This window comes from Chlorocebus sabaeus, chromosome 7, assembly GCF_047675955.1.
Source record: "Chlorocebus sabaeus isolate Y175 chromosome 7, mChlSab1.0.hap1, whole genome shotgun sequence".
NCBI lineage: Eukaryota > Metazoa > Chordata > Mammalia > Primates > Cercopithecidae > Chlorocebus > Chlorocebus sabaeus.
Genome location: NC_132910.1, coordinates 70,456,583 through 70,479,434, shown reverse-complemented (window position 1 = coordinate 70,479,434; position 22,852 = coordinate 70,456,583). Strand labels below are relative to the sequence as shown.

Here is a 22,852-nt window from a genome sequence, read left to right as displayed (position 1 = left end):
TCAAGTTTAAATAATCTCCAAGTATTTGGTAACAACTAAATGTACCCATCCAAAACACTTCACGAGTACACTAGAAGGCCCTAAATCTGATAAGCTCATTCAAACTGCATATACTGCTCTTACAAAACTGACAGCATTATACAACATCCAGAAAAATGTTGAAGTCAGACAGATCTGGGTTTCAATCTTAATTCATCTACTTACTAGATTAACCTCATTAAACCTATTTCTTCATCAACAAAATAGAATTTTCGTTAAGATTAAAAGTGACAACTTACATAAATCCTGGAACATGGTAAGCATTCAGTAACTGGTATTCAACACTGATTACCAACACAAATAAGGGTATTATAGTTAGAATTCAAAGCGCACACTCCTGCAACTTGCAGTGTTTACCAAGCAGAGAATGATGGGCTCTAATTCTTATTATCTAACATTCTGCCTGAGAACACTGTCATTTCATTCAAGAGTTTTAAAGCAGAATTAAAATTTTAGTTTTTAACTTATTGTCTATCTTTGTTCAAACACCATTCTACTTTTCATAGAAATTTTAAAAAATGACTGACAACTGACTACAATTTGACTGAAGTCTAGGAATGTTTCTCTAAATCAGTGTTTTTTACTTGTCTGTAAATATAAGAAAGATAGTAAACACATCCAAATAACAAAATTGTTATTACTCAATAATCTTTATAAAATAAGGTTTTATACCCAATAAAGCCAGGAAGATAAATCATATGAAATGGATGAACATGATATTCACTTTGCACACTGACACAGATATTGGCAACATTTATCAACTGTTGCACTAACATACTCTGACTGATAATTACTGATCCATATTATGTCTTTTGTATTAAAATGTATGCAAATGTTTATGATCTTACTCAATGTTTACCACATGCCACATTTTTTTTTTCTTTTTTTTTTTTTTTTTGGTGAGACGTAATCTCGCTCTGTCACCCAGGCTAGAGTGCAGTGGCATTAACTCAGCTCACTGCAACCTCCACCTCCCGGGATCAAGCAGTTAGCTGCCTCAGCCTCCCAAGGAGCTAGGATTACAGGCGCCCGAGACCACACCTAGCTAATTTTTTATTTTAGTAGAGATGGGGTTTCACCATCTTGGCCAGGCTGGTCTTGAACTCCTGACCTCAGGTGATCCACCAGCCTTAGCCTCCCAATGTTCTGGGATTACAGGCGTTAGCCACTGCACCTGGCCACATGCCAAATATGTATACTTTCAAATATCTGTTGGAAAATAGTCAAAGAACATTATATAAGGTCTAGGGTTAAGTTTTAGATCCTTAACTAGCTAATCTTTCATGGACAGAAAGGGAGAGAGTGAGTGGGCAGGTGAGCAGGCAAGCATGGCAAATTTTTTATTTAAAGTGAATGTTGAGGCCTCAAATGCAATAACCTAACTGAAAATTATGCTCACATTTTTGTTTCTTCTCTGTTTACCCTAGCTTTTATCACCAGAAAGGGACATAGCAGAGCTGACTGAAAATATGGCCATTACAAACAGAACATCTCATAAATGAAGCAACCATATATAGTTCCATTTAACATTCAGGTTATCATTTTATGCTCCCCCTTCACAGTTCTAAAATTTGTTATAAATTAAATAGACATAAAATTTAACTAGTATTATGTACACTTCACTAAGTAACACACATATTAGGCTAAATTACAAACATCCAACTTTGATAGACATCACTTAATACATCTCACAGCAGCATATCTGGTAGCCTCAGAGAGAGAGGGGAAATTCATGTATGCTACGATTTTATAAAGTAAGTGTTCAATGTGCTTAAATATGGTATTAACGTTTTTGATAATTATGTTTTAATAGGTTCTTACCATAAGGCTGTTGTAGAAATGTACCGCACAAATTCTGTAAAAGGTAGAGGATCTGATGATGCTCCACAGCTACGACACACACACTACATAGGCAAAAACATATGCTTAATCTATCAATCATAAAACAGAACTATAATATCTAAATAATAATCAAGCCATCTCACCTGTTCATACAGAGTCATAGCAAACTTCTGGTGAGTGATACAAGATTTAGAGGTACACATGTCTGCATCTCTGCTTGGCACTATGTGAAAATGAATCCTCTCCAATATATTCTCCTAATTTAAAAATAAAATAGATAAATGAGTTGCTGATCTTGCAGGGAACACGGCAAAATGTAACTCTTTACCTGGAGATTTCCCAAAGTGTAAATTTAAGAGTGTCATACATATTGTTAGCTTTTCAGCTTTCCTCTCTAATGAACGCTTTGATCGAATGTTCAATTATTCACCTTTTATAGCACTAGCTAAAAGAAAATGTTGCTTAATGAAAGCAACATTATAATATAACATGATCTTTTTAATAAAGTTATTTTTAATCCTTCTAAAAACCCCTGGTGACTGACATCTAGAATTTAATATTAGAAAACAGTTTCCTGTGTTCCCGACATTCTCAAATGAAGAAAAAAACAGATAGCTTAAAAAAAAATCCTGGATGGCTGAATAGGAAGAGCTCCAGTCTACAGCTCCCAGCGAGATCGACACAGAAGACAGGTAATTTCTGCATTTCCAACTGAGGTACTTGGTTCATTTCATTGGGACTGGTTGGACAGTGAGTGCAACCCACAGAGGGCGAGCTAAAGCAGGGTAGGACATCACCTCACCCGGGAAGCGCAAGGGGTCAGGGGATTTCCCTTTCCTAGCCAAGGGAAGCCATTAGTGAAGGTACCTGGAAGAGCAGTACACTCCTGCCGAAATACTGAGCTTTTCCCATGGTCTTAGCAACCAGCAGACCAGGAGTTCCCCTCCAGTGCCTGGCTCAGCGGGTCCGACACCAACGGAGCCTTGCTCACTGCTAGTGCAGCAGTCTGAGATCAACCTGGGATGCAGGAGATTGGTGGGGGGAGGGGTGTCTGCCATTGCTGGGGCCTGAGTAGGTGGTTCTCTACTCACAGTGTAAACAGAGCCACAGGGAAGCTTGAACTGGGTGGGGCCCACCGCAGCTCACCAAGGCCTACTGCCACCCTAGATTCCACTTCTGGGGGCAGGGCATATCTGAACAAGACAGCAGACAGCTTCTTCAGACCTAAATGTCCCTGTCTGACAGCTCTGAAGAGAGGAGTGATTCTCCCAGCACGGCGTTCAAGCTCTAATAACGAACAGACTGCCTCCTCAAGTGGGTTCCTGACCCCCGAGTAGCCTGACTGGGAGACACCTCCCACTAAAGGCCGACAGACACCTCATACAGGTGGGTGTCCCTTGGGACAAAGCTTCTAGAGAAAGAATCAGGCAGCAATATTTGCTGTTGTGCAGCCTTCGCTAGTGATAACCAGGCAAACAGGGTCTGGAGTGGACCTCCAGCAAACCCCAAGAGACAGCAGCTGAGGGGCCTGTCTGTTAGAATGAAAACAAACAAATAGAAAGGAATAGCATCAACATCAACAAAAAGGACATCCACACCAAAACACCATGCATAGGTTACCAACATCAAAGACCAAAGGTAGATAAAACCACAAAGATGGGGAGAAACCAGAGTAGAAAGGCTGAATATTCCAAAAACCAGAAGGCGTCTTCTCCTCCAAGGAATACAACCCCTCGCCTGCAAGGTAACAAAACTGGCTGGAGAATGAGTTTGAAGAGTTGACAGAAGTAGGCTTCAGAAGGTCAGTAATAACAAACTTCTCCGAGCTAAAGGAGCATGTTCTAACCCAGTGCAAGGAAGCTAAAAACCTTGAAAAAAGGTTAGACGAATGGCTAACTAGAATAACCCATGAAGAGAAGAGCTTATATGACCTGATGGAGCTTAAAATCACAGTAAGAGAACCTCGTGAAGCATACAAACTTCAGTAGCCAATTCGATCAAGCAGAAGAAAGGCTATCAGTGACTGAAGATCAAATTAATGAAATAAAGTCAGAAGACAAGATTAGAGAAAAAAGAGTGAAAAGAACCTAACAAAGCCTCCAAGAAATATGGGACTATGTGAAAAGACCAAATCTAAGTTTGATTGGTGTACCTGAAAGTGATGGGGAGAATGGAAACAAGTTAGAAAACAGTATTCAGGATATTGTCCAGGATAACTTCCCCAACCTAATAAGGCAGGCCAACATTCAAATTCAGGAAATACAGAGAATACCACAAAGATACTCGTCGAGAAGAGCAACCCAAAGACACATAACTATCAGATTCACCAAGGTTGAAATGAAGGAAAAAATGTTAAAGGCAGCCAGAGAGAAAGGTCAGGTTACCCACAAAGGGAAGCCAATCAGACTAACGGTGGATCTCTCTGCAGAAACTCTACAAGCCAGATGAGAGTGGGGGCCAATATTCAACATTTTTAAAGAAAACAATTTTCAATCCAGAATTTCATATCCGCCAAACTAAGCTTCATAAGTAAAGGAGAAATAAAATCCTTTACAGACAAGCAAATGCTGAATCTGTCACCACCAGGCCTGCCTTACAAGAGCTCCTGAAGGAAGCGCTAAACATGGATAGGAACGACGGGTACCAGCCACTGCAAAAACATGCCAAATTTAAAACCCATCGACGCTATGAAAAAACTGCATCAATTAACGGGCAAAATAACCAGCTAATATCATAATGATAGGATCAAATTCACACATAACAATATTAACCTTAAATGCAAATGGGCTAAATGCCCCAGTTAAAAGACATAGACTGGCAAATTGGATAAAGAGTCAAGACCCATCAGTGTGCTGTATTCAGGAGACCCATCTCATGTGCAGAGACACACATAGGCTCCAAATAAAGGGATGGAGGAAGATCTACCAAGCAAATGGAAAGCAAAAAAAAAAAAGCAGGGGTTGCAATCTTGGCCTCTGATAAAACAGGCTTTAAACCAACAAAGATCAAAAGAGACAAAGAAGGCCATTATATAATGGTAAAGGGATCAATTCAATAATAAGAGCTAACTATCCTAAATATACATGCACCCAATACAGGAGCACCCGGATTCATAAAGCAAGTACTTAGAGACCTACAAAGACACTTAGACTCACACACAATAATAATGGGAGACTTTAACAGCCCACTGTCAATATTAGACAGATCAACAAGACAGAAAATTAACAAGGATATCCAGGACTTGAACTCAACTCTAGACCAAGCGGACCTAATAGACATCTACAGAACTCTACACAAAAAATAAAAAGAATATATATTGTTCTCAGCACCACATAGCACTTATTCTAAAATTGACCCCATAATTGGAAGTAAAACACTCCCGAGCAAATGTAAAAGAACAGAAATCATAACAAACTGTCTCTCAGACCACAGTGCAACCAAATTAGAACTTAGGATTAAGAATCTCATTCAAATCCGCACAACTAGATGGAAAATGAGCAACCTGCTCAGGAAAGACTACTAAGTAAATAACGACATGAAGGCAGAAATAAAGCTGTTCTTTAAAACCAATGAGAACAAAGACACAACGTACCCGAATCTCTGGGACACATTTAAGGCAGTGTGTGGAGGGAAATTTATAGCACTAAATGCCCACAAGAGAAAGCAGGAGATATCTGAAATCAACACCCTAACATCATAATTAAAGGAACAAGAGAAGCAAGAGCAAATAAATTCAAAAACTAGCAGAAGACAAGAAATAAGTAGGTTCAGAGCAGAACTGAAGGAGAAAGAGACACAAAAAGCCTTTCAAAAAAGTCAGTGAATCCAGGAGCTGGTTTTTTGAAAAGATCAACAAAATAGACCACTAGCAAGACTAATAAAGAAGAAAAGACAGAAGAATCAAATAAATGCAATAAAAAATGAGAAAGGGGATATCACCACCGACCCCACAGAAATACAAACTACCATCACAGAATACTATAAACACCTCTACACAAATAAACTAGAAAATCTAGAAGAAATGGATGAATTTCTGGACACATACACTCTCCCAAGACAAAACCAGAAAGAAGTTGAATCTCCAAATAGACCAACAACAGGTTCTGAAATTAAAGCAATAATTAATAGCCTATCAACCAAAAAAAGTCCAGGACCAGACGGAGGTACAAAGAGGAGCTGGTACCATTCCTTCTGAAACTATTCCAATCAACAGAAAAAGAGGAAATCCTCGCTAACTCATTTTATGAGGCCAGCATCATCCTGATACCAAAGCCTGGCAGAGACACAACAAAAAAAGGAATTTTAGGCCAATATCCCTGATGAACATTAAAGTGAAAATCCTTAACAAAATACTGGCAAAGTGAATCCAGCAGCACATCAAAAAGCGATCAAGTTGGCTTCATCCCTGGGATGCAAGGCTGGTTCAACATACGCAAATCAATAAACATAATCCATCACATAAACAGAACCAATGACAAAACCACAGATTATTTCAATACAGAAAAGGCCTTCAACAAAATTCAACAGTCTTTCATGCTAAAAACTCTGAATAAACTAGGTATCAATGGAACGTATCTCAACATAATAAGAGCGATTTATGACGAACCCACAGCCAATATCATATTGAATGGGCAAAAACTGGAAGCATTCCCTTTGAAAACCGGCACAAGACAAGGATGCCCTCTCTCACCACTCCTACTCAACATAGTATTGGAAGTTCTGGCCAGGGCAATCAGGCAAAAGAAAGCGATAAAGAGTATTCAGATAGGAAGACAGGAAGTCAAATTGTCTGTTTGCAGATGACATGACTATATATTTAGAAAACCCTATTGTCTCAGCCAAAAATCTCCTTAAGCTGATAAGCAACTTTAGCAAAGTCTCAGGATACAAAATCAATGTGCAAAAATCACGAGCATTCCTTTACACCAATAATAGACAAACAGAGAGCCAAATCATGAGTGAACTCCCATTCACAATTGCTACAAAGAGAATAAAATACCTAGGAATCCAACTTACAAGGGATGCGAAGGACCTCTTCAAGGAGAACTACAAACCACTGCTCAATGAAATAAAAGAGGACACAAACAAATGGAAGAACATTCCATGCTCATGGATAGGAAGAATCAACATCGTGAAAATGGCCATACTGCCAAAAGTAATTTATAGATTCAATGCTATCCCCATCAAGCTACCACTTCACAAAATTGGAAACAACTACTTTTTTAAAGTTTATATGGAAGCAAAAAAGGGCCCGCGTGGCCAAGACAACCCTGGGCAAGAAGAACAAAGCTGGAGGCATCACGCTACCCGACTTCAAACTTTCCTACAAGGCAACGGTAACCAAAACAGCATGGTACTGGTACCAAACATATATATAGACCAGTGGAACAGAACGGAGGTCTCAGAAATAACACCACACATCTACCACCATCTGATCTTTGACAAACCTGACATACACAAGCAATGGGGAAAAGATTCACTATTTAATAAATTGTTTTGGGAAAACCGGCTAGCCATATGCAGAAAACTGACACTGGACCCTTCCTTACACCTTATACAAAAATCAACCCAATGGATCAAAGACTTAAACGTAAGACCTAGGACCATAAAAATCCTGAAGAAAACCTAGGCAATACCATTCAGGACATAGGCATGTGCAAAGACTTCATGTTTAAAACACCAAAAGCAGTGGCAACAAAAGCCAAAATTGACAAATGGGATCTATTTAAACTAAAGAGCTTCTACACAGCAAAAGAAACCATCATTAGAGTGAACAGGCAACCTACAGAATGGGAGAAAATTTTTGCAATCTATCCATCTAACAAAGGGCTAATATCCTGAATCTACAAAGAACTTAAACAAATTTACACGAAAAAAAGCAACCAACCCAGCCGGGTGCAGTGGCTCACGCCTGTAATCCCAGCACTTTGGGAGGCCAAGGTAGGTGGACCACGAGGTCAGGAGATGGAGACCGTCCTGGCTAACACAGTGAAACCCCATCTCTACTAAAATACAAAAAATTAGCCGGGCGTGGTGGCGGGCACCTGTAGTCCCAGCTACTTGGGAGGCTGAGGCAGGAGAATGGTGTGAACCTGGGAGGCGGAGCTTGCAGTGAGCCAAGATCGTGCCACTGCACTCCAGCCTGGGCGACAGAGAGAGACTCTGTCTCAAAACAAAACAAAACAAAACAAAAGAAACAACGAACCCCATCAAAAAATGGCCAGAGGATATGAACAGACACTTCTCAAAAGAAGGCATTTATGCAGCCAACAGACATATGAAAAAATGCTCATCATCACGGGTCATTAGAGAAATACAAATCAAAACCACAATGAGATACCATCTCACACCACTTAGAATGACAATCATTAAAAAGTCAGGAAACAACAGATGCTGGAGAGGTTGTCGAAAAGTAGGAACACTTTTACACTGTTGGTTGGAGCGTAATAGTTTAACCATTGTGGAAGACAGTGTGGCAATTCCTCCAGGATCTAGAACTAGAAATACCATTTGACCCAGCAACTCCATTACTGGGTATATACCCAAAGGATTACAAATCATTGTAGGATAAAGACACATACACAGGTATGTTTATTGTGGCACTATTCACAATAGCAAAGACTTGGAACCAACCCAAATGTTCATCAACGATAGACTGGATTAAGAAAATGTGGCACATGTACACCATGGAATACTATGCAGCCACAAAAGAAGGATGAGTTCATGTCCTTTGCAGTGACATGAATGAAGCTGGAAACCATCATTCTCAGCAAACTATCACAAGATTAGAAAATCAAACACCACATGTTCTCACTTGGAGGTGGGAGTTGAACAATGAGAACACATGGACACAGGGAGGGGAACATCACACACTGGGGCCTGTCAGGGGTGGGGGGCTGGGGAGGGATAACATTAGGAAAAATACCTAATGTAGGTGACAGGTTGATGGGTGCAGCAAACCATCACGGCACGTGTATACCTATGTAACAAAACTGCACGCTCTGCACATGTAACCCAGAATTTAAAGTATGATTTAAAAAAATCCTACTTGAATCACCTAGATAGTCTGTATAAGTAACAGCAAAACAAAGGCTTTATATCTACACTAACACCATAATGAAGGCAATGCAATCTGCCATAAATTTCATATAAATGTTGATTTACAATATAGATCAATAAGGGGTATTTATTTAACAGAATTCTTTTTACCAAAGCTTAACCAATGGATTCTATTCATTAGCTAATTTCCCTCTCCTCTGCTCCAGGATATTTAAGACCATTTAATAATTTAAGCCTAGATTTCTAGACATTTTGTGAATTATCATACCATGTATTAGAATAATTAATTTAGGTGAAAGTAAAACTATAAAGTTTAGCATTATTCAAAATACATCTGTTTTAAGCAAAGAATCAATTACAAACAGAAGAAATATGGATATATTTCATTACTGTGTGTGCTGTTATTGACATTTTAATCAACATGCAAGTGTGCTATGCAAGATGCTAGTCATGAGCTTTCCATCTAAGGAAACCATGAATATGCTCATTTTTAAAAAGGCGATTAATAATATACACACACCAAATGAACTCTACAGACAGTAAATTTTACAGGGAATGGATTGGGTGCTTTGGTCATGTGCTGTCTAGTAGGCATAGACTTAGTTTGAACCTTCACAAAATGATAGATTTTTAAAGTTCTGAGTATTTCAGGAACTTGAGCAAAGGCTGCTAGTACAACAGCCTTATAAATAAGGAGTATAAACAGGAATATAAAAATATATGTGAGGAACAGAATGGAATAATCTCACTAGGAAGAAAAATCCAGCAATGAAGCACTGAGGGAAGGTGGAGTTTAATCCTAACGGGCCTTAAATATCAGAATAAAAAGTCTAGATTTGAATCATAGAAATATTTGAAGAGTAAGCATTAACCTGAAGAAAATCATATTAATATGGTGGCTATTTAAAAAATAGGACATAAAGAAACAGGCTGAATGGATACCAGTAGGAGGCTTAAATATGGTGACCTGGAAGAAGTTGTGGTAGGGAATTAATATGGAAAGAAAAAACTTTTGAAAGGGTTTCTGATGAAAGAATTTACAGAATTTGCTGACTAGAAACAGGAAGAAGAGAGAAGAAATGGTTACAACTCATTTATAGGTGACATCAATATTAACCGAGACATTTAATAATTAACATACCTATTTTACATGTATAAAGTATGTACCTGATTAAAGGAATGCTCTACTTTCTAATATGGTGGTAACACAGAGCCTAAGAACATCAACCTCAGTGATTCTCAACCTGGAATATGGGTAACAGGCTGTTGCCCCTGTTAACTTCCCACCAAAATCCCCTTATCTCCCAAAGAGAATCATTGCATGCAATGAAAACTATTACTGCTAGGAATGTGCTGTACATGTGAACCCTATAGTGGCAGAACACTGATTTAAGTGATATCATTTATATTCAGCAAAGTTTATTGCTCCAACTAAGTTTTAAAATATTTTAGTAGCCTAAGAGTAAAAATTAGAGCAACACAAATAATCAAAACCAAAAGTACAACACAAAACACAGATGGATTGAAGTTGAGGCTTGAAGGATGGGTAAGATATGGATCTACCGGCCAGTTCTGACATTTCTCTATTGTTCTAAATTTTTGTTTCATTTGTCTCAACATTTGTACCATCTAAGGAATGAAAACTACTATCCTGACTTCTTAAGGAATATCAGAAATACTTACAAAGCACTCTGCAGCATCATCCATAAGGCCAAGTTGAAATCGCTGCTCATCTTTGAAGCTTTCTGCAAGAGCATGCCTTATGTTATCTGAGGGAAGTGCTTTTTCTCGACTATGTTGGAACTGTGCAAATATCGTCTGGGAATCAACAAGAAAATCAGTAAGTTTAATGCCAGCTTTAAAATCGTTTCAGTAATTTCATTACAACACAAAGAAACTCAAAACACTATACTTGGAAAATAACACATAAGTCTTTTGCTCTAAAATTTCATACAAAAATTAATTATTTGTATCATCAAGTGTAAAAATGTTTGCACCAGCCTCTAAATCAAATGTTAGTGGACACAAGAATTAAACATGTAGGGTTCCCAGGTCCCACCCTCAGACTCTGACAAAGTCTTAGGTGAGGCTCATTTTTAAACTATTCCCCAAATGATTCTGATGCAGGTTGTTTAAGGAACAGAATTTTGAGATTTAAGTTGCTTTAAATCTAAAAATATACAATAGGAATTAGAACTACGCTAAACAAAATAAACATATAATCACACAAAAATTGGTAGAATTCACTAGTCTTAAAAGAAAAAAGTAACCTAAACAAACTTTTAAAACTTAAAAAAATTTTCTACTAGAGTCTTAAGAATACCTCAGAAAATGACAAATCCTGATTTAAAAATTAGATGATTTAATGGAATGACAATGTTCCACTATTATTTGACTAAATTTGCCTTTAAAAAATGCAAACGTCCATTTTACAAGATTCAGAAAAGAGATAATAATGACTTTGAACTTTTAAGAAAAGGTCCTACCACCCCTAATTTATCAGTTTTCCTAACTTAGAGAATTATAGGTTGAATTTCTCCAAATCAAAAATGTGAAAGTTCCAAAATCTAAAAGTTTTTGAGCACTGACACAATGCTTAAAGGAAATGCTTTTAAATTTGGTATGCTCAACCATTAAATACATAAATGCAAATATTCCAAAATCAAAAAACAAAATCTAAAATCCAAAACACTGCTGGTCCTGTGCATTTCAGACAAGGGATACCCAACTTGTATTTCTAATCTAAATTAAGAAACTGGAAACATCATTCAGTTTCTAATCTAAACCCGAGAAACTGGAAACATGAAATCATAGTTGTTAATCTGATTTTCAATTTTCCTTATTAAACTTAAGCAAGAAAAAAACATAAATTACAATTTTATGACAATCATCTTACATGGAAGAAAGTAAGGAAAAAAGAAAACTTTTCAATGACAGTCCACCAAAGTAGTATTGGTCACATTCAGTCCCATGTTAGCTCAAGGGATCATGTCATCTCAAAAAAATATATTTTTAAGATCAACATACAAGGAAAACATTTCATTAATCTGTTTCACTACTGCAAAAAAATATAATTTATAAATAAAATATTAGAAAATACAGATGTCAACTGATATTAGATACCCAGAACTATAATTATTTTAGCCATTAAATAGCTAAAATTATGAATAGTAAAAGATGAAAAATAACTTTCAGATTTTATCTCTTATTTAGGCAATTAACTTCCAGGTAATGTTTAAGATTACTCATTCATTCAACATATATTTTTTGGCTCCCTAGTATATGTTAGGCATTGTTCTACACTAGAAAAATGGATGACAACCCTACCTACATGGAGATTATATTCTAGTAGTGATAGCAATGAGAAGGCAAAGAAGTAATTATGTAACATCAGAATGTGATAACTACAGTAGAGAAAAATAAAGAGATACAAGAGAGAAAAATAAAGCAGTGTAATGGGGATAGGAATGCCAGGGATATTATAGATGGAGGCAGCTTACCTTTTACCTAGTGTAGTCGGGGAAGGCCTCACTGATGGAAAAGTAACATTTGAGGAGAGGCATAAAGGAAATAAGGGTGTTAGCCAAGAGGACATTTGGAAGAAAAGCATTCCAGACAAAAGGAATAACAATGAGGAGACTTTGAGGTGGAGACCAGCTCTGAGAAATAGAGCCCAGTTTGGCTAAAATGCAATGTATTTATGTGTGTTTTTGACTGGGGAGGAGAGGAAGGCAAGCACAGGAAAGAGGCAGGTAACTGTGCAGGGCTACAGAGAGTTGGTCTAGGAAATTAATAATCCTAGGTTTTACAATTAGACAAAACATTCAAAATTTACTGTGGAATAAATAAAATGTGATACTGTAATGTGATCTAGGCTCATTCTTCATTTCCTAACAATAACCCTATTTTGCCATGTTCTTAAAAAAAGAGAATATAAAATGTCTTCCTTTGGTGATTTACTCAAACAATCTTTTCAGGAACATAATGAAATTAAGGCACATAAATTTTTTAAAAAATGTCTGTATGTCTATGTGTGTGTGTTCAAATATTCAAGAATGTAAAAAATGAAACATTTATCTCTAAAATGTATAACAAAATCTTAAGTTCTCTGGCAAAAGATCTCAGTGACACAAATGAGTTGCTAATATATACTGGACACTCTGTTTGTCTTCCTTCTATTTTCCTCAGCAGAGCAGCCACAGGGATCTAGTTCAAATATTATATTTGGTTAAAACAGACTGTATCACTCTTCCACTCAAAACAATCCCCCATCTTCCTAAATCACTCATAGAAAAAGCCACGATCCTTACAGAGGTCTATAAGGCCCTACACAATCTAAACCCCTGTTCTAGTTATGTATTGCCCTGTAACTAAACCACCCCTAAAATGTAGTTACGCAAATCTGCAATTTGGGTGGGGACAGCACGTCTCTGCTTCATTTGAAGTCATTTTGGACAGTTTGAATGACGGGACCTGGAATATGTGAAGGTCACTCTTTCATGTCTGGCAGTTGATGCTGGCTGTGGGCTGGGAACTCAGCTCTAGCTGTGTCCAGAATGCCTCCAAGTGGTCTTTCCTCAAGGCCACCTGGCCTCCTCATCATGGTGGCTCACTTCCAAGGATGAGCAACTCAAGAAACAGAGCTGGGTGATAGCTATATCACCTTTTCTAAACTAACCCAACCTCAGATATCTGGATTGCAGCCTCAGTTCTGCCATAGTCTATTCGACAGATATCAGTCATTAAGGCCAGTCTATATTCAAGGAATTAGATTTTGGATAAGGAAGCATGCAAAACAAACTGCAGACATGTTTTAAAGCCACCTCGGCCACCCTCACTTCGGAGCTCATATTCTACCACTCTCTTCCTTGCTCATAAAGCTCCTGCCACCCACGTTTCCTTGGTGTTCCTTAAATATGTCAGGTATACTCATACCTCAAGGCCTTTGCAGTTGCTGTTTCTTTGTCTACCTGGAGGGCTCTTCAAGGTCTCGATTCAAATATCAGTTTCTCAGTGAGGCTTTCCTGGCTACACAACACTCCCCATTTTCTTTCCCTAATGTATTTTTCCACTGTTACAACTGTTACTATCTAACATACTTATAATATTTTGCTTTCTTATTATTGTCTCCTCCTCTATAAGAATACAAGCTCTATGAGAACAGCAATTTTTATCAGTTTTGTTCACTGCTGTATCCTCAGTAACTACACTGGTACCCAGAACTCAGTAGTAGCTCCAAAAACATTTGTTAAAATGAGTAAGAATAACTGCAAAATAATGAAAAAGATAATGTTCCTAACAATTTTCTACTTAGAATATTAATTTTTAACTGTCCTTACATAAAAGAGGAAAATGAAAACACAAACCTGAATAAGTCACACTGTGAAGAATTCATCTTCAAAACTATTAATCACCTGACAGTGAACTTTAGTTACAACAAACTGACCCAATATATCAATTATCAAACTTAAATTTTTGAAGGAACAATTGATAGTAATTTTTCAGAGCTATTAAAAGGTTACCTTCAATGCACAAAATATACAGGCATCTCCCTGACAAACATGTCCAGTCAAAACCCGCAAGCTTCGTCGGAATATATCCAATTGCCATAAGACCTAAAAAACAGTAAGATGTGGAGGAAAAAGAAACAAACAGATTTTTCTTACTGTAACAAAAGACAGATTTAGATATTTTACAAATTGCAAAAAGCTAGTAAGTAACTTCTTTTAATTGCCTGTACATAATCACACATACATAACCACTGGAAATAACAGCAAGTATAAAATTGCTACATGCATGTTGTGCATATATAAAAGTTGGATTCAGAAGACACTGTTACTGGTGCACATGAAAAACCATGACAGGCATGGAGCAGGCAAAAACCAACTCCTCATTAAGGATTTGGTCTGAACAGGAAACATGGAATACCAAACAGAAAAGTTGGCAGAGACATGAAAGAGGAAGTGATTATAATACTTGAAACAAACTGAAATTTTGAAAGGAAATATAATTAGACTTTAAAGCCAGAGTGTACTAAATAGGGGTCTGCACATTATGGCAAGAAAAAGGGGTGAGCAGAGGTGTGTGCAGTCACTGTACATGGAACAAGAAAGGGGGTACCTGTGTACAGCATAGTAAGCAGCAGCCATTAACAAATTACCTAAGTATATACTTGCTGCAATTATCACTTATCTTCTGCTACTAAAAGACAAAGATAAAGCAAACCCAAAAAGACTGTAACTGTCAAAACAAATCAGTCCAGTACTTAAAATCATTCTGAAATACTTGAATTCTATACAATGAGGATAAGAATAGTACTTGTGTCTCATAAAGTTCTTGTAAGGATTAAATAATATGTAATGTTTCTAGAGCAGGGTATGGTACTCAACTGGCATGCAATGAGTACCTGTGCTATTTGTGACTGATACTACTACTACAATAAACAAATAATATCTTCAAATTTCTCTATCTTTTAGTCGTGTCCTCAAATAACCTAACTAAGAAAATCTATTCATGATCTCTCCTTTCTCCCAAATAAAAACAAAAAGTTAATAAAAACAAACTGGTTTTAATATGTCCTATATTTTCAACTACTCCACAACTAAATGTCATTTTAGAATTTCTCCTTAAACGTTGCCTTTTATTAAAGCATAATGAATAGGATCAATTTTTCTACCACAGATAACTCAGTGTTTTTGCAAAGCACTTGATGATGTTTAAAAACTTTCTTGAGTATCACATCCTAGCATATTTTAAAAAATACAATGGAATCCATTTTACCAACAAAGAAAATGATTTAATGATAGCACAGCTTTAGAAATAGTATACCACTGAGGTTAATAAAACACATCTGAAGGCAGGTGTCTGGTTTCTAATTCTGGGTTTACTGTTTACCAATTTCTGGACTGACTCAGGCAAAATATCTTCTGGGACTCAGTTTTCTCATCAGTAAAATAAAGATAAACGTAGTACTTACCTCTTACGGATGTTGTAAGGATTAAATTAGGTGACATATGTAATGTTCAAACAAGCAGTAAGAATACAAAAAATGTGAGCTATTAAACAGTATTATAATATTAAATGTTATAACTTTGCTTCTCAGACATTAAAATCACACTAATGTGTTATATTAGACCTAATTGTACTGCTTTTGCATTAAAGTTTAAAATATTCAGCTAAAATATAATACCCTCTATAATCTGTTTATAAAGTTAGTGAAGTCTTCCAAATGTAACTAGAATGTTTTCTGATTACAAAAACTCTGAGTTACACTGGATCAAACTACAGATAAAATGTTTTATGTGATTTATTTCCAGTTCCCTGTACATTACTGTCTTTAACACAATAGTGTAAAGGCTATTTTAACAAATGGCTATCACAAAATAATTATCCTAATTATAGTTGATCTTCATCCATTTCATTTTATTTTTTATTTATTTATTTTTTAGATGGAGTCTCACTTTCTTGCCCAGGCTGGAGTGTGATGGTGCTCTTGGCTCAATGCAACCTCAGCCTCCTGGGTTCAAGCGATTCTCCTGCCTCAGCCTCGTGAGTAGCCGGAACCACAGGCGCCTGCCATTACGCTCAGCTAATTTTTGTGTTTTTGGTAGAGACAGGGTTTCACCATGTTGGCTAAGCTGGTCTCAAACTCCTGACCTCAAGTGATCCACCCACTTTGGCCTCCCAAAGTGCTAGGATTACAGGTGTGAGCCAATGTTCCTGGTCCCATTTCATTTTAAAATGTTGATTATATTCTATCACTTATTTTTAAAAAATTAAGGTTTCAGCTAGTTGTTGAACTAATTAGTTTTTAGCAATATACACTTTTTCATTATTTGCATGTAGCAATTTAAATGGTGCCTAACAAAATTAATGTAGTTATTTTTCAATATTTATACATATTTCTTATATTATTCCCAAAAGATCAACACATATCTATACATACATTAAATATAAACCTTTCATCATACATTCTTTACTTGAAAATAATGTAAGAAATAGCTTAAATATTAATATGAAATGGCATATAAATTCATTTTTCTGTCTTATATCAGATCTAAACATTTTAATGTCGTGTTTAGTAAATTCTTATAAGACATATTCTACAATTTATTTCTCAGCATTTTTTAAAAAGTATTCATCAAATTGCAAATCAACATTTGCATTCTGAATTTTCAAAAAGAAAGTCAGGTCTTATCTCATAGAAAACCTATTTGAATAGTTGTTTTGTCAGGGAGAATTGACTTTGTAAATTAGCTTATATGGCAGGCAATAGAGACCAGCAGATCCCCCAAAGCTGCTAGAGTTGACAGGGCAGAGTACTGCAGAGAGCTGCACAGAGAGTTAACATCAGGGATCAGTAGAGGGTCCCCCTCCAGTATTTGGGGGTGTACTATGAAGGAAACTGTCTCAGGCCTGGGAAAGAAACACCCAAAAAGATTAGACGGAATAGTGCCCAGAGCTCACACAGGCCCAAGATAGTGCCTATTCCTGCAGCCAAAGAGAAAACTTCATAATTCACAGAGCAATGGTTGAAAAAGAAGAGTCTCAATAGCAGAGAATTTAATCCAAGAGTAAACACAGCTCTGTCCTGCCTAACAAAGTTTAAAGTAAAATGATCAAACTGCTTCCAAATAAACTCTGTCTCAGAACAAAGTTCTAGATTATTTTTAGGAATATAAAAATATCCATAACCTGACAAGGTAAAACTTGTCTGACATCCAACAAAAGATTACCAAGTATTAAAAGAAAACAAAAACAAGAAAAAAAAAAAAAAACAAGTTATTGAAATACACCCAGTATTTATACAAATAACAGAATTAGCAGACAAGTACATAATAACAATTATTACAACTACACTTCACATGTTTAACAGACTAGCAAATGCTAAGTAGAGACATGAAAGAGATTTTAAGAAGACCAAGATCAAACTTCTCAAAGTGAAAACTACAATGTCTAAGACAAAAAATACACTGGATGGGATTAATAGCAGTTAGGCAATACAAAGGAAAAGATTAATGAACTTGAAAATGGAGTAACAGACACCACACAAAATAAAACACAAAGAGAAAAAAAGACTGAGAAAGAAAATAAAGAGAGCATCAGTGAGCTGTAAAACAACTGGAAAACTTCAGGCAACCCACTGCATATGTAACTGGAAAACCCCAAAGAAGGGAAGAGTCAGAAAAATTATTTGAAGAAATAACAAAGTGTTTCCAAATTTGATTTAAATCCAAAACCCACAGATCCAAGATGCTCAACAAACCCAAACACAAGAAATATGAAGAAACCTATATCAGGAAACATCATTAAATTGGTTTAAGCCAATGATAAGGAAAAAATCTTAAAAGCACCTAGAGAAAAAGAACAAATAACATACAGAGAAACAAAGATCAGAATATTAGATTTTTTCATTAGAATAATGCAAGCTAAAACACAGAGAAGCAAAAATCTTTAAAGTACTGAAAGAAAAATGTCAACTTGGACCATCTTTAATGAGTGAAAATATCTTTCAAAAACAAAAGTGAAATACAGATCTTTTTCAGACATACAAAAGCTGAAAGAATTGATCACCAATAAACCTGTATTACAAGAAAGAACCTTCAAGCAAAAGCAAAGGATATCAGATGGAATGTGGATCTATGCAAAAAACTGATGAGCACCAGAAATGGCAACTATGCAGATAGTATAAGTAAACAGTCTTCATGGTAAATGTCAGAACGTTCATTTTTTAAAAAATACATCATCATAGGAATACTTCTCAATGTTCTGATCCATGTAAGTTTCCTCACTCAAAATTTTCACCTGTTCTAATATGCGTTTTGTTTCTCTGAACTATACATAGTATTTTGGGTGCTAATGAAAAGGACAGAAACAGAGGGGAAAACATAAAAGGGAAAAAGGGTAGGAAAAGGGGTAAATAGAAAAGTATCTGAAAAGGCAGAAACCCTTTCTCACAGCCTGATTCCATCAAAAGCATTTAATTCCAGGTCTTTTGGTATCTAATATTTCACTATATCCATTGCCACTGAATAAATATTTTTCTGCATTTGTCACAGTAATGTCAGTGGGATCTTTGAGCCAGGGCAGAACACTAGCATTTAAGTGAACTAAAGTAAATTAATGCTTTCTTAATACCAGCTGCTTCTCTTTCCTGGGTGAGTTAGAGAACATTCAAGTTTGGCATCTGTCTCAGGTAGAAGGCAACGGAGAACACAGCTCTGAGTCAGACGTCTGTACACTTGACACACGTTACACACGTTTATCCATCAAATGAGCTAATCAACAAAGATTTTTCTCTATTAGTTTTCAAAAGAAAAAACAATACACATGAAAAGTGAATCATTATATATGAATTCTTTTAAGGTATATTCTAAGGTCAATAGAAAAATTTATCAGTATTCTAAATCTTCCTCATCTTTAGTACTCTACAATGGTCAGGACACAAGATCTATAAAATCTAAAACTGCTGAATTAAAACTTTATTATGCATAAGAAAGTATAGTTATCTAAGGCAGAAAAGCAGGTTAATTAAAAGATTTTCAATAAGGATTGAAGCAAAATGGATTATCCTCCAATTTAACCAAAACAGTGCTGCCCAAATGATGATTCCACAGAGGTAATTTAAGGACCACAGTGGGAGGTGAAGGGAGTTTGAGTACTGAGATTAAAAACTCTGCATTCTCATTTCAATCCAAGCAGTCTTTTTATTCTATCTACAGGGATCCATATACTGTATTTTTTTTTTTTTTTTGAGAGGGAGTCTCGCTCTGTCGCCCAGGCTGGAGTGCAGTGGCTGGATCTCAGCTCACTGCAAGCTCCGCCTCCCGGGTTCACGCCATTCTCCTGCCTCAGCCTCCCGAGTAGCTGGGACTACAGGCGCCTGCCACCTCGCCCTACTGTATGTTTTTTTAAGGGAGGGGTGTTAGCTGATTAAAACAAAAACGTTTGTGTATGTTAGAAAAATGTCCTTAATTTACTAAATAAACCTTTTAAACAAGAAGATTATTTATATCACAGCGATACATCAGTCTGTTGAAAAAAACATTTCCATTTATTATAAAAACCAAAATGACCAGCCAAAACATTTTTGCTCCCATTAAAAGTTATATTAAAAAGTCATTCTAATCTATAGTAACTTTATTTTTAATGTATGAGCTAAAGAAGCATTAAACAAAGGATATTCTGAAATGTACTTTTTAAAATATAATAAGTAATTATGGTCTCACCTGTACAGCACTATTAAGAAAGCAGCTGTTTTGTCCTGGTTCATTTAACAAGCCTTTGGTAGGGGCTAGGGATAGCATACTTCCAGGCTGATAAACTTTTCCAAGATTGCCACCAGGTTTCCGTAAGAATTTTACCCATGCCATTTTCAAGCAACTTTGTTTGCATTTAGGCTAAAACCTATACACTTTTATGTAATATTTTGGACAATAAAATGGATGTCTTGAATTGTCCACTTAAATCCACTGCAGTCTATTTTAATAATGGAAGTTTCCAAGTCCATATCTTTCCTGATGTTATAAACTCTTAAAGACTTTGACAAGTAACAATACGGTGCATAAATATAGAAGTTCTAAGCACTAAAAAAGAAAGCTGTTTTAAACAAGGCCTTAAAGACGTTTAGATGTGTTAAATTTTATGGGAGCTGTATAAGGTTAATATGAAAACGATTTTTTTTAATGGCTAAAAATACTGATAAGCAAATCATCTCCTTCAATGCATAAGCCATTTGTCCTGATGCACAGAAAATGCTAATAATACAAAAAGATGGAGAGTTGGCATTTGGCATGATTCCTTTGGTTGTTTGTTTTCCTTATGTTTTTTTAACAAGAAAGTTTTCTTTCTCTTTCCCAGGTGAAGTTATGAAAGGTGACTCCATATTTCATATCAATGTGACCTCAAAGCAAATCTACAAAAAAGAAAAAAAAAGTTTAAATAAGAGCAAATGCAAATAAGAAAACTCTTAACTTTACCATTTCAACACAAATATTGAATACAGAATTAAAACTCATCATAAAAAGGATTAGAACTGATAGCATTCTAATACATATTTTTTTAAATTTCATCATTTACATTTTTAAAATATCACTGTGACATCAATCCCTACCTATCTTAAGCTCAATGTTCAAAAGATGGTTTCATAAGGAAAATATTCTCCAAAAACCTAGAAATTATATTTCAGCTGGTATCCTATATCTGTCAATACTAAATTGTTCTATTTATTAATATATTGTTATCCGTCTTACACAGAATTGTATTTTTCCAAAAAAGACAGATTTTATGTAAAGGATATGTATAATTATTCAAAAGAAACCTTTAAGTCATAAATAAATCTTGGTGAATTAAATTTCCATGGTATCAACAAATGCACACTCCTGATTAAAAGGACTTCAAATGTTAAACTTATGAATTAAAAACAAATGAGTACAAGAATACCTTGTTTTATAGCATTTTACTCAATTGCACTTTGCAGATATACTGCCTTTTTAACAAATTGAAGGTGTGTGCCAACCCTGTACCAAGCCAATCTACCAGCACCATTTTCCCAACAGCATATGCCCACTTCATGTCTATGTGACACTTCAGTAATTCTTTTTCATTATTACTGTATCCGTTATGCTGACCTGTGATGAGTTATCTTTGATGTTACTACTGTAATTGTTTTCAGGCAATATGAACCACTCCCATATACGATAGCAAGCATAATCCATGAATGTGTGTATTCTGACTGCTCCACTGACCACCTGTTTCCCCAACTCTCTCCTGTCCTCAGGCCTCCCTATTCCCTGAGATGCAGCAGTATTGAAATGACGTCAGTTCATAACCCTACAATGGCCCCTAGGTGTTCAAGTAAAAGGAGTCGCATGTCTCTCATTTTCAGTTAAAAGTTGGAAATGACTAAGCTTGGTGAGGAAGGCATGTTGAAAGCCGAGACAGGCGGAAAGGTAGGCTTCCTACACCAAACAGTAAGTAACCCAAGTTGTGAATGCAAAGGGAAAGCACTTGAAGGAAAATTAAAAGTGCTACTCAAGTAAACACCTGAATGATAAGAAAGCGAAACTCCCTTATTGCTGATACTGAGAAAATTTGAGTGGCCTGGATAGAATATCCAACCAGTTACAACATTCCTTCAAGCCAAAGCCCAATCCAGAGCAAGGCCCTAACGCTCTTTAATTCTATGAAAGCTGAGAAAAAGAGGATGAGGAAGCTAAAGAAGAAAAGCAGGAAGCTAAAAGAGGTTGGTTCAGGAGGTTTAAGGAAAGATACCATCTCCATAACATAAAAATACAAGGTGAGTCAGCAAATGCTGATGGAGAAGCTACAGCAAATTATCCAGAGATCTAGCTAACTGATGGCTACACTAATTAGCAGATTTTCAGTGTTGAAGAAGAAACAGTCATCAACTGTTTGACAGATGAAGACTGTCATCTGTTGAAGAAACAGTTGAAGACTGACAATGATATGGACAGATAGAAGAAGATGCCATCCAGGACATTCTCAGTCAGAAAGAAGTCAATGCCTGGCTTCAAAGCTTCAAAGGACAGACTGACTCTTTTTTTTTTTTCTTTTTTTTTAATTACTTTTTAATTTTTTCCAACCCTTGTGTTGAGGGCTGACTTTGAATAGATTGCAGTGAGGGAGCTGCTCTGCTACATACAAAACCCCGACCCAGAAGCAGGTCATCTACAAATGGTTTAGCACCAGGTTCCCCAAGAATGTGCGTTGTGTGACGGGCGAGGGGGCGGCCGCCTTTCCAGCTGCAGGCCAACTCTCTTATTAGGACCTAATGCAGTTGTTGACTTCGAGTTGAAGCCAATGCTCACTTATCATTCTGAAAATTCTAGGGCCTTAAAAATCATGATAAATCTAGACTGACTGTACTCTACAAATGGAACAACAAAGCCTG

General features: G+C 36.4%; 1 protein-coding gene across 6 annotated transcripts in view; it reads right to left on the bottom strand.

Moving 5' to 3' along the window:
- The window catches only part of USP53 (ubiquitin specific peptidase 53), a 78,020-nt gene that overhangs the window by 30,459 nt on the left and 24,709 nt on the right, over positions 1 to 22,852 (bottom strand). For all 6 annotated transcript variants that reach the window (XM_037991348.2, XM_037991343.2, XM_037991336.2 and 3 more), the window contains 5 exons: positions 20,169 to 20,854; positions 14,463 to 14,555; positions 10,624 to 10,758; positions 2,025 to 2,138; positions 1,861 to 1,943 (listed from right to left, as the gene is read on the bottom strand). In XM_037991348.2, the coding sequence (XP_037847276.2) occupies positions 1,861 to 1,943; positions 2,025 to 2,138; positions 10,624 to 10,758; positions 14,463 to 14,555; positions 20,169 to 20,312 (569 nt within the window). In that variant the 5' untranslated portion in view covers positions 20,313 to 20,854. The remainder of the gene's footprint in view (positions 1 to 1,860; positions 1,944 to 2,024; positions 2,139 to 10,623; positions 10,759 to 14,462; positions 14,556 to 20,168; positions 20,855 to 22,852) is intronic.